The sequence below is a fragment of the Myxocyprinus asiaticus genome, chromosome 8 (assembly GCF_019703515.2).
Source record: "Myxocyprinus asiaticus isolate MX2 ecotype Aquarium Trade chromosome 8, UBuf_Myxa_2, whole genome shotgun sequence".
In the NCBI taxonomy this organism is placed as follows: domain Eukaryota; kingdom Metazoa; phylum Chordata; class Actinopteri; order Cypriniformes; family Catostomidae; genus Myxocyprinus; species Myxocyprinus asiaticus.
In genome coordinates, this window is record NC_059351.1 from 49,728,223 (window position 1) to 49,743,940 (window position 15,718).

At 38.6% G+C, this 15,718-nt stretch overlaps 2 protein-coding genes across 5 annotated transcripts; both read left to right on the forward strand.

Moving 5' to 3' along the window:
• Positions 1 to 796: 796 nt before the first annotated feature.
• LOC127445516 (uncharacterized) lies at positions 797 to 15,497 on the forward strand. 3 transcript variants are annotated; one of them, XM_051705662.1, is made up of 2 exons: positions 797 to 902; positions 2,734 to 3,681. In XM_051705662.1, the coding sequence occupies exon 2, from the start codon at positions 2,737 to 2,739 to the stop codon at positions 3,448 to 3,450; it is 714 nt and encodes a 237-aa protein (XP_051561622.1). In that variant the 5' UTR covers positions 797 to 902; positions 2,734 to 2,736; the 3' UTR covers positions 3,451 to 3,681. The 3 variants fall into 3 exon arrangements, with proteins under 3 accessions (XP_051561622.1, XP_051561621.1, XP_051561620.1); XM_051705661.1 differs by lacking the exon at positions 2,734 to 3,681 and adding an exon at positions 14,550 to 15,497 and having other exon boundaries at positions 825 to 902; XM_051705660.1 differs by lacking the exons at positions 797 to 902; positions 2,734 to 3,681 and adding exons at positions 14,096 to 14,287; positions 14,550 to 15,497.
• On the forward strand, positions 4,763 to 9,277 carry LOC127445517 (uncharacterized). Of its 2 annotated transcripts, none has more exons than XM_051705663.1 (4): positions 4,763 to 4,819; positions 4,912 to 4,996; positions 5,571 to 5,631; positions 6,037 to 9,277. In XM_051705663.1, the coding sequence occupies exon 4, from the start codon at positions 6,044 to 6,046 to the stop codon at positions 6,755 to 6,757; it is 714 nt and encodes a 237-aa protein (XP_051561623.1). In that variant the 5' UTR covers positions 4,763 to 4,819; positions 4,912 to 4,996; positions 5,571 to 5,631; positions 6,037 to 6,043; the 3' UTR covers positions 6,758 to 9,277. The 2 variants fall into 2 exon arrangements, with proteins under 2 accessions (XP_051561623.1, XP_051561624.1); XM_051705664.1 differs by having other exon boundaries at positions 4,793 to 4,819; positions 4,926 to 4,996.
• Positions 15,498 to 15,718: the final 221 nt, after the last annotated feature.

Sequence of the window (15,718 nt, forward strand, 5' to 3'; positions counted from 1 at the left end):
GACAGATAGGGAAAACTATTTTTCTGATATATAAAATCAACATTCATTAATGTGTTACTATATATATATATATATATATATATATATATATATATATATATATATATATATATATTATATCCACATATATTATTGTGCAAAAGTCTTAGGCACATATGATGTTTAACAGAAACACTTGTCTTAAGATGGTTATTTATATCTGCTACTTTAGTGTGTCAATAGGAAATATACATTTTATACTCCCAAACATTCCTTTTGCAAACATTCCTATACTGAAACATATCTTATGCCGAAATAGATAGAAGAACTGTGGCAAATTCTCCAAGAAGCTTGGAACATCCTATCTACCAACAACCAAGAAAACCTGTGTCCAGGTGTAAGTAAGAGAAATGGGGCTGTTTTAAAGGCAAAGGTGGCCACACCGAATATTGATTTAGCTCTTTTTCTGTTTACTAGACTTTGTATAATGTTAATTGATTAATGAAATTAATGACTATTTATGTCATAATTTTTTTAAGAAATCCTCACTTTGAAAGTTTTTCACAAGTGCCTAAAACTTTTGCACAGTACTGTATGTGTATATATATATATATATATATATATATATATATATATATATATAATTTATAAATTGTACTGTCTTTGGTTTTATGTTAAGGCCTGCAGTGTAGTCAGACTGATGTTTGCTCATGTTAGATTAGACACACCCACATTCTGTCTTTAGTTAAGTTTCTGTTTCCCAACTAGTGATCTTCTGCATTTCTGTTGCTACGGGAGGCACTGTCCTGCTAAAACAGTGAATATGGAAAGACTGTCAAAGAGAAACAGTTACCTTTAAGTGTTTCTTTTGCTCTCCTTCTTTTACTCTACACTGAAAGAAAAGTTGCTGTTTAACAACAACAGTAAGTAAATAATAACCTTCAGAGTTTGTACTAGTCACAAAGTACAATTTTATTTGTCACTTACACATCCTTCCTGAGAAACCCTAGACTTTGCATTTGTTGTCTTCAAAAATGTAATATAAAATGAAAGTAAATATACAGGTGCATCTCAATAAATTAGAATGTCGTGGAAAAGTTCATTTATTTCAGTAATTCAACTCAAATTGTGAAACTCGTGTATTAAATAAATTCAGTGCACACAGACTGAAGTAGTTTAAGTCTTTGGTTCTTTTAATTGTGATGATTTTGGCTCACATTTAACAAAAACCCACCAATTCACTATCTCAAAAAATTAGAATACATCATAAGACCAATAAAAAAAACATTTTTAGTGAATTGTTGGCCTTCTGGAAAGTATGTTCATTTACTGTATATGTACTCAATACTTGGTAGGGGCTCCTTTTGCTTTAATTACTACCTCAATTTGGCGTGGCATGGATGTGATCAGTTTGTGGCACTGCTGAGGTGGTATGGAAGCCCAGGTTTCTTTGACAGTGGCCTTCAGCTCATCTGCATTTTTTGGTCTCTTGTTTCTCATTCTCCTCTTGACAATATGGGTTCAGGTCTGGTGAGTTTGTTGGCCAGTCAAGCACACCAACACCATGGTCATTTAACCAACTTTTGGTGCTTTTGGCAGTGTTGGCAGGTGCCAAATCCTGCTGGAAAATGAAATCAGCATCTTTAAAAAGCTGGTCAACAGAAGGAAGCATGAAGTGCTCCAAAATTTCTTGGTAAACGGGTGCAGTGACTTCAGTTTTCAAAAAACACAATGGACCAACACCAGCAGATGACATTGCACCCCAAATCATCACAGACTGTGGAAACTTAACACTGGACTTCAAGCAACTTGGGCTATGAGCTTCTCCACCCTTCCTCCAGACTCTAGGACCTTGGTTTCCAAATGAAATACAAAACTTGCTCTCATCTGAAAAGAGGACTTTGGACCACTGGGCAACAGTCCAGTTCTTCTTCTCCTTAGCCCAGGTAAGACGCCTCTGACGTTGTCTGTGGTTCAGGAGTGGCTTAACAAGAGGAATACGTCAACTGTAGCCAAATTCCTTGACACGTCTGTGTGTGGTGGCTCTTGATGCCTTGACCCCAGCCTCAGTCCATTCCTTGTGAAGTTCACCCAAATTCTTGAATTGATTTTGCTTGACAATCCTCATAAGGCTGCGGTTCTCTCGGTTGGTTGTGCATCTTTTTCTTCCACACTTTTTCCTTCCACTCAACTTTCTGTTAACATGCTTGGATACAGCACTCTGTGAACAGCCAGCTTCTTTGGCAATGAATGTTTGTGGCTTACCCTCCTTGTGAAGGGTGTCAGTTATTGTCTTCTGGACAACTGTCAGATCAGCAGTCTTCCCCATGATTGTGTAGCCTAGTGAACCAAACTGAGAGACCATTTTGAAGGCTCAGGAAACCTTTGCAGGTGTTTTGAGTTGATTAGCTGATTGGCATGTCACCATATTCTAATTTTTTGAGATAGTGAATTGGTGGGTTTTTGTTAAATGTGAGCCAAAATCATCACAATTAAAAGAACCAAAGACTTAAACTACTTCAGTCTGTGTGCATTGAATTTATTTAATACACGAGTTTCACAATTTGAGTTGAATTACTGAAATAAATGAACTTTTCCACGACATTCTAATTTATTGAGATGCACCTGTATATCTACTGTATACTAAAGTGTGTTGGACGGCACTGCCTTTAAAGAATATCCAGTACATACATAAAACTGAATGTATTTTTCTCTTATAATCTGTACTGATCAAATTCTGTTCAATGCATGAAGTCCATGGTCAGAAGAACAAAAACTATTTCTGAACTGGAAGGCTCTGGATTTGGTCGACCTTGTCCCAGACATGGACTCAAACTCTTGTTCTGGTTTGCTGATTACTGTATTTGTTATTTTAATGATGACATGTTCCTCCAGTGTGACCCAGTGAGGGGAGATTATGGATTTCATTTTTTTGAGAACAGAAGAAACAAACACAAAGTCAAACTTCTCCCAGATGTGAATTTTCCCTACTATGTGATCGGCAATATGAATTACCCAGGAGCTGATATGCTTCCGGACTATGTTGTGGAAGACTACACTTATTGCCGAGATGACAACAGCAATGCAGACCGCATCATTGTCAGCGTTCATGAAGGGAACAGGTTTGGGAAAGTTTATATGACCACACACAATGATCTGTCCAATTATGACCCACGTGCCACATTCCACATTACCAGAACTCTCCTCAAGGTAATCAAATCATACCTGAATATTGATGACTTTCTGAGGGACACTGGGTATCATCCACAGTACCATGTGGAGATATCTAATCAGCCAGTTTCTCCTTCACCTTTGAGGTATTATGACCCAGATTGTCATATTGACATGGAATCACCCAATGTTTCAAACAGCAGTACAGACATAATGATAGAAAATGATGCATCATCACAAAACTCTGAGAACTTAACCAGGAAGAAGGGATTGTGTGAACGTTTCTGTACCATACTTTAAGACAGTTTTTTATTTGAAACTCATAGGGTCTGTTCCAAAACCTCACCATAGGCATGTCTTAAAAATATTAACCTTATTATGATCTTTTTAATTAATTGTTCTAAAATACAAACTTGCTTCACACCAGTCTCTGATTAACATGAAAAGTCACTGCTATTTCTGGTCTATTTTTGTGTCAAATAATGTGAGCTTTGAATGATTCTGAATAAATTATTTGTTGTCAAATTTGTACTCATTTGATGCAATGTGTGATGATTTCATAAAATGTTGTTTCTTGCCCACTGAATTTTTTTTTCTCTTGCAGTTTAAGCTTATAGTTCACTCAAAAATGAAAATTGTGTCATAATTTACTTTGAAAGTGAATGGTGACCAACAGTCAAGCTCCAAGAATGACAAAGAGCACCTTAAAAGTAACCATTAAAGTACTCCATGCTACATTCTTTCACTAAAAAAGACAAAATCCTCCCAAAGCTGCATAAGGACCCCGATTCACCAGGGGGCCCCCTTGCTGTCAAAGACATTATAAACAGCCTACTAATTTTATTTCTTGTCATGCACACATAACTGTAAAAACATTATAAACATACATGAATAAATGTAATGTCAACTGTAGAGGAGTTTCATAATAAATTATTTTAATTACTCATTTTATTTCATTTTCGGATGTACACCAGGTAGGCTAATGAGAGATGATGTAATGTAGATAGTCATGACTCACTATATACATAAATAAAAAGAAATTATATTTTGTTTAAAGAAAATTAATTAGGATATGTTTTTTGAATTGAAACATTATTTTCATGATAATAAAGCACCCCCTCCTGCAAACTCTTTCAATAATAATAATAATAATAATAATAATAAAATAAACAAAATTCTAATTTTTGTTACTGTAAGGTAACGAAATGATATTTTAATCATGAATTATTTAATCATGTAGTATTTGATGTACTGCCTTCATGCTGATTTAAATAAATCATTGTACAACAATATATATTTTTTTACTGTAATACAATAAAACTACTGTATTAGAATAATGCGAATATAATAAGAATCACCATTGAGTGGAAATTACAACAAAAACGTATAATTTTGGACGCATTACGGTAATGAGAATTTGATGGTGGGGATGTGCTTAATTGTCCTGAAAATAATGTCACTTGCAAACATCATAATGGTCCAAAATAAATTAATTTGTCCTTATTTATCTTGGAATGACATGTGACCTGCTTTATCAGTTTACAGCAGCAAGCTGACTCCTATACTAGATTCGATACTCCCAGTGCCGGTCCTACCCCATTTTGCACCCTAGGCGAGACTCTCCAGTAAATATAGAAGGCTACTCCAAAGAACATGTCCAAAAAACATGGTATTGGTTTGGTTTTGGTACTTTTAAGTGCTTTCATGTAATGTAAGTGTTTTGATACACTTTTATTTAGAAAGTATCTTTACCTGCAATAGATAATCATTCACAGACTGCACTTGCACATGATCTTCATCACTGGCAAATGACTGAATGCAGCTGCACAATTTGTTTCATTGAATTGTAAGTAAATATTCACTTTATTCACCATTGTTTTTGTTCTCTGTCTTCTAAGCATCCCATCACTGTTTTACTGCGTGACAAAGAGCTTCAAACGATTCAGCTCGCATGTTAGACAAATTCATTGAGAAGAACCGACTCAAAAGACTGGTTAATTCACACATCGGGCATTTCACTTCGATTCACAAGCCCTGCTGAGTTTATGGCCATGTTCACAATGGCATACTATCCATACTACTTTCACTGGGTTTTTTGTTTGTTTTTTGTTTTGCCAAACACAGGTATAACAGGAACAGTAAGAGTAGTACGGCATGTAGTACACGGTCCATTTGTTCTGTGGGGGGCGCCACAACACATCATTGGAACACACAGGGTGCATTTTGTTTGACACAGATTGAACACATACTTATTGGCTCAGTAGATCGGCGCCCCCAAGCGATGCCGCACTAGGCACTCGCCTATGTCGCCTAATGGGTTGACCGGCCCTAGACACTCCCACACATTGTTTGTCTGGTTCAGTTTCTGTTTCCCAGCAAGTGAGTTTGTCTTCTGCTTTTCAACATTTCTGCTAATATAGAGGACAGCAGCACACAACAGACTCCTGCAAGAATTTGATGATTGTAAGGGGAAAAAAAGAGGTATAATCTACTTTGTTTTTTTTCCTCTAATATTTGAAATGCTCAAGCAATTAATTCAAGAAATTAAATGTAATTAACTAATAACTTATTAGCACAACTTGAAAAAAAAAAAAGCAAAAGTTTTGGTAATTATTGCCATTTTACTCATGATAAATCAAATCAAACACCATTTTAAACAGTTATTTCCCCTTTAAAAGTTACAAGCTGCCATAACTGTTAATGTGTGATTTTTAACTATGCTGTTCTATGTCACTGATGTCATTATGCAAAAGCAAAGTGTACCTTTGGTCTTTAAAGTTTACTCAAATTATCAGCTAGTTTGTACTGTATATGTATATTTATGTGTATAAATGCAGTCTTAGAATACAACCTTTCCCGTATGTTTTCTTTCCGACCATTTTCTAGATAAAGAATGGTGCAACTGAAAACACTGAATGAACTGGCCCAGCTGAGAGACTCCAGGTTTGGTCAGCCATATCCCAGACATGGCCTCAACTTGCTGTGGTGGTTTGCCAAAAAATGTGTTTACATTGATAAAAAGGGCTGTATGATTGCACAGTGCAACCCAGAAAATGGAGATTTTGGCTTCCACAGATTCCATAATACAGATGGACTTCTTCCTAGTTCTAGCCTACCATATTATGAAGTGGGCAACTTGAACACCCCTGGCAGACTACCTCATTATGTCAAAAGAAATTATTACCACTGTTATTCAGATGACAGCAACACCGACCGCATCATTGTTTCCCTTATTTCAAGCAGAAATGGTGAAGTCAAATATTTTGACAAGATTTATGTGACTCGGCATTCAGATCAGGTGCATTTTGAGCACAATCGCACTTACCTCATCAGCAGAGGTCTCATAAAGATCATTGAAAACTTTGAAAGCAGGGGCGAATTTCTCAGTAAAACAGTGGACAACCAGAGATATGATCCAGAGGCCGTTCTGCAGCCTGAATCCTTCAGAAATAAAAAAAATTCAACAGAAAGCAGACCATTTCAGAGTCAGAACTTGCAACAGTCATCAAATCACACCACATTGAAAACCATTGGAGGATGCTGTGGTCTGTTTTGCTGGTCTGCACTGCTAATCGTTCTTTTTCTAATTTATCACTTTAGAATTTAATTCCTTTGTAAAATTATAATAAATCCCCTTTGGTAACACTTTACAATATGGGTGCATTAATAAGCATTCATTCATGCTTAACTAATGCACAGATAATATTGAGTTAATATGACTTATGATTAACTAAGCCATTCATTAATGATTGCCACATCAGCAACTAATAAAGAGTCTGTCTGATTAATATATTAAGTCATATATGAATTGCTATTAATTAAATGTGTCATTGTGGATTAATTCCCTAACAACTTCTTATATGAACTAATAGTGTTAATTAATGTGTTAATTACCACAATGACCAGAAGCCATGTATTTGAACTTCCACCCAATACGGGTGCACTAATATGCATTAATACATGCTTAATTAATGCATTATTACTGCAAATTCATGTGTTAATTACTAGGGCTGACACGATTAGTCAACGTTATCGACAACATCGACAATAAAAAATTGTCGACAAAAATTTCCGTTGTCGAATAGTCATTTGATCTTAACGTAACATAAGATCACATGAAACTCTAATGATTGCACACAAGAGCAGCACTGCAGCTCGCGCCTGACTGAGGAGAAGAAGAAAACACATCTCACAGTCCAGACGCACTCTCAACTTTCCAAACAGCTTCAGGTGATGTAGATCGCAAAGTATGAGGGAATTATAATGCAAAAATACAAAATAAGTAAATACAGAAGCACTCTTGTTGTGGAATAAGCAGAGCTGGAGCTGACACTCAGCTTAAGCAAAACTTGCTTGTCAAGTGTCTTTAAAGGAAACACCCCAGCGTTACATCTTTAATGCAGTTCTATTTAATGTGTTACAGCTTTATTAAAGTTAAAATAATAAGGAAACTGGCATTTCTCTGTGCAGTCAGCACCTCTTCTATGAGTTGCGCAAAGTGTCCTGATCTAAGGGGGAGAGATTGAAGCTGCACCCGGCTGATGTACACTCTGTCGCGGGGACGCTCATCCCTCGAGTGCACGCGCTTAATGCATCTAGATTATAACGCAACTTAATGAATCATAATATATGTCACTGTGTATTTCTTATCGTGAAGAAAATTGGCAAAACGCAGCTTTATTAATAAGAGAGAGTTTGTTTTTTTGTGAGTTAAAGATGGATTGAAGTGAACAAAAAGATGAGAGAGGGTAGTCTTCGCCCCATTATACCCTCGCCCTGCAGATTATTGGTTCCACGTTCACTGTGGGGGAGGCGGATGCCGAGCCAGAGTTCCACGACATGGCCGCTGAGACAGAGTGCCACGACATGGCCGCCGAGCCAGAGTTCCACATCATGGCCGCCGAGTCAGACGTGGCCGCCGAGCCAGACATGGCCGCTGAGCCAGAGTTCCACGTCATGGCCGCCGAGCCAGAGTTCCACTTCATAACCGCCGAGCCAGAGTTCCACGACATGGCCGCCGAGCCAGAGTTCCACGACATGGTTGCCGAGCCAGAGTTCCACGTCATGGCCGCCGAGCCAGAGGTCCACGTCATGGCCGCCGAGCCAGAGGTCCACATCATGGCCGCCAAGCCAGAGGCGGTCATGCCCTCAGCCTGCTTCATGCCATGTCACAGCATGGCCTGTCGATCACTCGACATCGCCTCGGCTCTGCATTCCCTCAGCTCCACTGCGGTTCTTCAGCCTGTCGGCTTTGCCAGGGTCCCCCGTCCCACCTGCTCCTCCTTGGACTGTCGGTCACCTGGCTCCGCCTTGGCTCTCCGATCCTCTGGCTGCGCCTCGTCCCTCCGATCCATCAGCTCCACCTGGGACCTCCTTCCCTATGGCTCCACCTTGGTCCTCCCTGCCATCGGCTCCACCCTGGCCCTTTGAGTCTTCGGCTACTCTCTGGGTACCAAGTTCCCTGGTGTCGCCCTTCAAGTCTCTCATTGACTCTGCCCTGGTCCCATGCCCCACGCCCTGTCACGCCAGGCCACACCCCACGCCATGCCCTTCCAAGCTACGTTTCAAGACACACCACCCCCCCCCCCCAGCTCCCTACAGACCTTTGTGTTGATTCATGTTTTATGTGTTTGTTCATGTGTTGGGGCATCAGGAGCCGCCCCTTAGTGGGGGGGATATGTCACGTGTATTTTGTTGATTCATGTTTTTTTTTATTTTGTAAAGTTTAGTTCCTGTTTCATGTCATGTGTTCCTGGTCATGTGATGTACTGTTTTCCCTCCATGTTCATGTGTCTTGTTTTCATTGGTTCATTGTTTGATTATCTTGTTTAGAGTTCTGTTTGTTCATTGGTTTATGTTCTCCCATGTCCAAGTATTTAAGCCCTCATGTTTTCTATTGTTGATTGAGGTATTGTGTGAATGTAACTTTGTTAGATAGTTCATGTCAAGTTTAAGTCTAGTCAAGTCAAGTTCATGTTTATGTTTATTTTCCATGTTTGTAGTTAGGGTTTTGTGGATATCAAGACACATATGTATATGTGATATTTTGTATAACTCTTTTTTACAAAATGTCAATGTCAATGTTTTTGGAAACCGATGTTAAATAAACAGCTTTTATAAAGTCCAATGATGGTCATTTCAAATATGAATATGTTTGGGTTGTAGTTAAAGGAAGTTTTTCTTCAAAAGGCTTTAATAAACTCTCAGAAATATGCACTGGTCAAGCTCGGGCACTAAAACTTAATTAGTTATGGAAAAAAGTGGAAATAGAGTATTAGCTTACATGATGGTGTTTGTCAGAAGCTAATTCTTATATTTTTTCAACACTGTTTTGAAATGTTTTCATACTAATTTCTGTAATTGTGTCAAACAGGATGGAATAAGACAAACCAGCAAATACTGCATGTAAAAACAAAAACGTTGTTTTCACGTTGGTCAGATGGTTTGACCAGAATAAAATGCAATATGGACCAGATCTTATGCCGTTAGTCAGGGTCTGGCTACATGAGACTAACCCAGATGTTATCATTAATTAATTTTATACAATAGTCTATACAATAATATCATTGTCTGGAATCTCCTACACTCAGGCAACGTCCACACTAATATTTCTTTACGTTTACGCCTCTCATCCACCCTAGAAACTGCGCTTTACCCAGCCTGGGGTGCGTTTACTGAACAACAACGTAACTCACTGCGTAACCGCCATAGTACAATGCATCTTTGGAGAAATTAACTAGCTTATCATGACTTTTTCCGGAAACCGTAGTAAACGTAGCAGATCTCAACCTGCACTTAAGATCTGTGAAGATGATGTGAGCCGCGTCTTTCGGAAACAAAAGACGAGGAAGGCTTCAAACCCAGATGGCGTCTCACCAGCGTGTCGTCAATCCTGTGCTAACCAGCTGGCCCCCATCTTCACACAAATCTTCAATAGATCTCTGGAGCAGTGTGAAGTCCCATGCTGCGTCAAATGCTCAATCATTATTCCTGTCCCAAAGAAACCAAAAATCACAGGACTTAATTACTACAGACCTGTCACCCTGACGTCTGTGGTCATGAAGTAATTTGAGAGACTGGTGTTGGCCCACCTGAAGGACATCACTGGACCCTTTCTAGATCCCCTTCAATTTGCTTATCGAGCAAACAGGTCTGTGGATGATGCAGTCAACATAAGATTGCATCATATCCTGCAACATCTGGACAGACCAGGGACATATGCAGTGATCCTTTTTGTGGACTTCAGTTCAGCTTTCAACACCATCATCCCAGCTATACTCCAGAATAAATTACACCAACTCTCTGTTCCCATGTCTATCTGTCAATGGATTACCAGCTTTCTGACGGACAGGCAGCAGCTTGTGAGACAGGGGAAACTCACTTCTAGCACCTGTACAATCAGCACTGGTGCCCCCCAGGGATGTGTGCTCTCCCCACTCTCCCCCTACACCAATGACTGCATCACCAAGGACCCCTCTGTCAAGCTCCTGAAGTTTGCAGACGACACCACTGTCATCGGCCTCATCCGAGATGACGATGAGTCTGCATACAGAAGGGAGGTTGAACAGCTGGCTGTCTGGTGCAGTCAAAACAACACTGAGCTGAACACGCTCAAAACGGTGGAGATGATTGTGGACATTAGGAGGAACACCCCAACACTGTCCCCCCTCACCATTCTAAACAGCACAGCAGAGGTTGTACTTCCTTCGCCAGCTGAGGAAAGTCAACCTGCCACAGGCGCTGCTGATACAGTTCTACTCAGCAGTCATTGAGTCTGTCCTCTGCACTTCAATAACTGTCTGGTTTGGTTCAGCTACGAAATCAGACATCAGAAGACTCACCGCACAGTGGAAGAATGCTTATGTTTCTTTACAAAGTGACATCGCCAACTACTGGCCTTGCATGCATAATACAGCGTTTTTAGTCGTTTTCGCAGATTCGTGTGAACGGGGATCGTTTTGACAACATTGTCGTCTGTACGCGAAACTTTTCAAAAATGCAAAGTTTGTACATCGTTGTTGTGTAAACGTACCCTTAGAGTCCTTTAAAGGAATATTCCGCATTCAATACAAGTTAAGCTCAATCGACAGCATTTGTGGCATAATACTGATTACCACAAAAATAAAGTTTTACTTGCCCCTCATTTTCTTAAAAAAAAAAAGGCAAAAATCGAGGTTACAATGAGGCATTTACAATGGGAGTCAATAAGGGCCAATCCGTAATCGTAAAACACTCGTTTCAAAGATTTAGCCACAAGAAATAAACAATATGCATGTTAATATAATTTTAGAGTGATAAAATTGCTTACTAACCTTTTCTGTGTTAAATTATATCCAATTTCACAACTTCGTTGCCATGACAATGTAATGTCAACAAACCCTAAAACCCTAAAATGACTGTAAAATTATGATTTAAACGACTTTACAGCTGAAATAATACAGTGGTGTGAAAAAGTGTTTGCCCCCTTCCTGATTTCTTATTTTTTTGCATGTTTGTCACACTTAAATGTTTCAGATCATCAAACAAGTTTAAATATTAGTCAAAGATAACACAAGTAAACACAAAATGCAGTTTTTAAATGAAGGTTGTTATTATTAAGGGAAAACAAAATCCAAACCTACATGGCCCTGTGTGAAAAAGTGATTGCCCCCTAAACCTAATAACTGGTTGGGCCACCCTTAGCAGCAACAACTGCAATCAAGCGTTTGCGATAACTTGCAATGAGTCATTTACAGCGCTGTGGAGGAATTTTGGCCCACTCATCTTTGCAGAATTGTTGTAATTCAGCCATATTGGAGGGTTTTCGAGCATGAACTGCCTTTTTAAGGTCATGCCACAGCATCTCAATAGGATTCAGGTCAGGACTTTGACTAGGCCACTCCAAAGTCTTCATTTTGTTTTTCTTCAGCCATTCAGAGGTGGACTTGCTGGTGTGTTTTGGATTATTGTCTTGCTGCAGAACCCAAGTTCGCTTCAGCTTGAGGTCACGAACAGATGGCCGGACATTCTCCTTCAGGATTTTTTGGTAGACAGCAGAATTCATGGTTCCATTTATCACAGCAAGTCTTCCAGGTCCTGAAGCAGCAAAACAGCCCCAGACCATCACACTACCACCACCATATTTTACTGTTGGTATGATGTTCTTTTTCTGAAATGCGGTGTTACTTTTACACCAGATGTAAGGGGACACACACCTTCCAAAAAGTTCAACTTTTGTCTCGTCAGTCCACAGAGTATTTTCCCAAAATTCTTGGGGATCATCAAGATGTTTTCTGGCAAAAATGAGACGAGCCTTAATGTTCTTTTTGCTCAGCAGTGGTTTTCGTCCTGGAACTCTGCCATGCAGGCCATTTTTGCCCAGTCTCTTTCTAATGGTGGAGTCATGAACACTGACCTTAACTGAGGCAAGTGAGGCCTGCAGTTCTTTGGATGTTGTTGTGGGGTCTTTTGTGACCTCTTGGATGAGTCGTCGCTGTGCTCTTGGGGTAATTTTGGTTGGCCGGCCACTCCTGGGAAGGTTCACCACTGTTCCATGTTTTTGCCATTTGTGGATAATGGCTCTCACTGTGGTTCTCTGGAGTCCCAAAGCTTTAGAAATGGCTTTATAACCTTTTCCAGACTGATAGATCTCAATTACTTTCTTTCTCATTTGTTCCTGAATTTCTTTGGATCTCGGCATGATGTCTAGCTTTTGAAGATCTTTTGGTCTACTTCACTTTGTCAGGCAGGTCCTATTTAAGTGATTTCTTGATTGAGAACAGGTGTGGCAGTAATCAGGCCTGGGTGTGGCTAGAGAAATTGAACTCAGGTGTGATAAACCACAGTTAAGTTATGTTTTAACAGGTGGGGCAAACACTTTTTCACACAGGGCCATGTAGGTTTGGATTTTGTTTTCCCTTAATAATAACAACCTTCATTTAAAAACTGCATTTTGTGTTTACTTGTGTTATCTTTGACTAATATTTAAACTTGTTTGATGATCTGAAACATTTAAGTGTGACAAACTTGCAAAAAAATAAGAAATCAGGAAGGGGGCAAACACTTTTTCACACCACTGTACATGAGTTTTAACAGAAGAGTTAACATGAGGGCTTTTATAAATGTATAAGCTTCACATTTCTCCATCTTTTTCAAAGAAAAGGATGAACGAGTTGATTTTTCTTTTGTGTGTGGTAATCAACATTATCCCACAAATGCTGCTTTTGCTTTCTGCTGTTCATTTAAATTAGTTCTGCACTGCGACAAACTAATTTTTTTGGACAAATTACAAATATTCCACTTAGTCTTTCAATACTCATTCATGAAAAGTGAACTTATGACCAAATCATGATGCTGTAAAATTGTTTTAGATGAAGTATATAGCATGTCACACTGCTGTCACATCATCTACTCATAAGGAAATCCAACATTTTATACCCAATAATAGTCTATAGCAATTTAGGGAAAACTACAGTGGGTTTAAAAAAAAGTAAAAAAAATAAAATAAAAACAATTCTGATATATAAAATCAACATTCACTAATGTGTTACTATATATATATATATATATATATATATATATATATATATATATATATATATATATATACACACAGTATATATATGTGTAGCACATCAATAGAAAGGAGGTGGCGAGAACCGGCTTGACAATATAAATAATATTTAAAGATTAACTAAAATAAAAGCACAAACACACACACAGGTGTTGGACAGCTGTCCGTAACTCTCTCTCTGTCGCACTGCCGTCTCCAGTCGGCCTTTATCCCTCTCGGGCTAATCAGCCTGATTAGGAGCTGGGTGTGTAGAATCACGACCCAGCCCCGTCCTCCGCCCTGCCACAATATAATTTATAAATTGCCTTTGGTTTTATGTTAAGGCCTGCAGTGTGGTCAGACTGATCTTTGCTCATTTTACATTAGACACACCCACATCCTGTCCTTAGTTAAGTTTCTGTTTCCCAACTATTGAGCTTAACGTCTGCATTACTGTTGCTACAGAAGGCAGCGGCACACCGGAAATTCCTGCTAAAACAATGAATATGTGAAGACTGTCAAAGAGGAACAGTTACCTTTAAGTGTTTCTTTTGCTCTCCTTCTTTTACTCTACACTGAAAGAAAAGTTGCTGTTTAACAACAACAGTAAGTAAATAATAACCTTCAGAGATTGTACTAGTCACAAAGTACAATTTTATTTGTCACTTACACATCCTTCCTGAGAAACCCTAGACTTTGCATTTGTTGTCTTCAAAAATGTAATATAAAATTAAAGTAAATATATATATACTGTATACTAAAGTGTGTTGGACGGCACTGCCTTTAAAGAATATCCAGTACATACATAAAACTGAATGTATTTTTCTCTTATAATCTGTACTGATCAAATTCTGTTCAATGCATGAAGACCATGGTCAGAAGAATAAAAACTATTTCTGAACTGGAAGGCTCTGGATTTGGTCGACCTTGTCCCAGACATGGACTCAAACTCTTGTTCTGGTTTGCTGATTACTGTATTTGTTATTTTAATGATGACATGTTCCTCCAGTGTGACCCAGTGAGGGGAGATTATGGATTTCATTTTTTTGAGAACAGAAGAAACAAACACAAAGTCAAACTTCTCCCAGATGTGAATTTTCCCTACTATGTGGTCGGCAATATGAATTACCCAGGAGCTGATATGCTTCCGGACTATGTTGTGGAAGACTACACTTATTGCCGAGATGACAACAGCAATGCAGACCGCATCATTGTCAGCGTTCATGAAGGGAACAGGTTTGGGAAAGTTTATATGACCACACACAATGATCTGTCCAATTATGACCCACGTGCCACATTCCACATTACCAGAACTCTCCTCAAGATAATCAAATCATACCTGAATATTGATGACTTTCTGAGGGACACTGGGTATCATCCACAGTACCATGTGGAGATATCTAATCAGCCAGTTTCTCCTTCACCTTTGAGGTATTATGACCCAGATTGTCATATTGACATGGAATCACCCAATGTTTCAAACAGCAGTACAGACATAATGATAGAAAATGATGCATCATCACAAAACTCTGAGAACTTAACCAGGAAGAAGGGATTGTGTGAACGTTTCTGTACCATACTTTAAGACAGTTTTTTATTTGAAACTCATAGGGTCTGTTCCAAAACCTCACCATAGGCATGTCTTAAAAATATTAACCTTATTATGATCTTTTTAATTAATTGTTCTAAAATACAAACTTGCTTCACACCAGTCTCTGATTAACATGAAAAGTCACTGCTATTTCTGGTCTATTTTTGTGTCAAATAATGTGAGCTTTGAATGATTCTGAATAAATTATTTGTTGTCAAATTTGTACTCATTTGATGCAATGTGTGATGATTTCATAAAATGTTGTTTCTTGCCCACTGAATTTTTTTTCTCTTGCAGTTTAAGCTTATAGTTCACTCAAAAATGAAAATTGTGTCATAATTTACTTTGAAAGTGAATGGTGACCAACAGTCAAGCTCCAAGAATGACAAAGAGCACCTTAAAAGTAACCATTAAAGTACTCCATGCTACATTCTTTCACTAAAAAA

Bases quoted from the DNA above. Each gene is read 5' to 3' on its own strand.
- LOC127445516 (XM_051705662.1), top strand. From the start codon at position 2,737: ATGGTCAGAAGAACAAAAACTATTTCTGAACTGGAAGGCTCTGGATTT.
- LOC127445517 (XM_051705663.1), top strand. From the start codon at position 6,044: ATGGTGCAACTGAAAACACTGAATGAACTGGCCCAGCTGAGAGACTCC.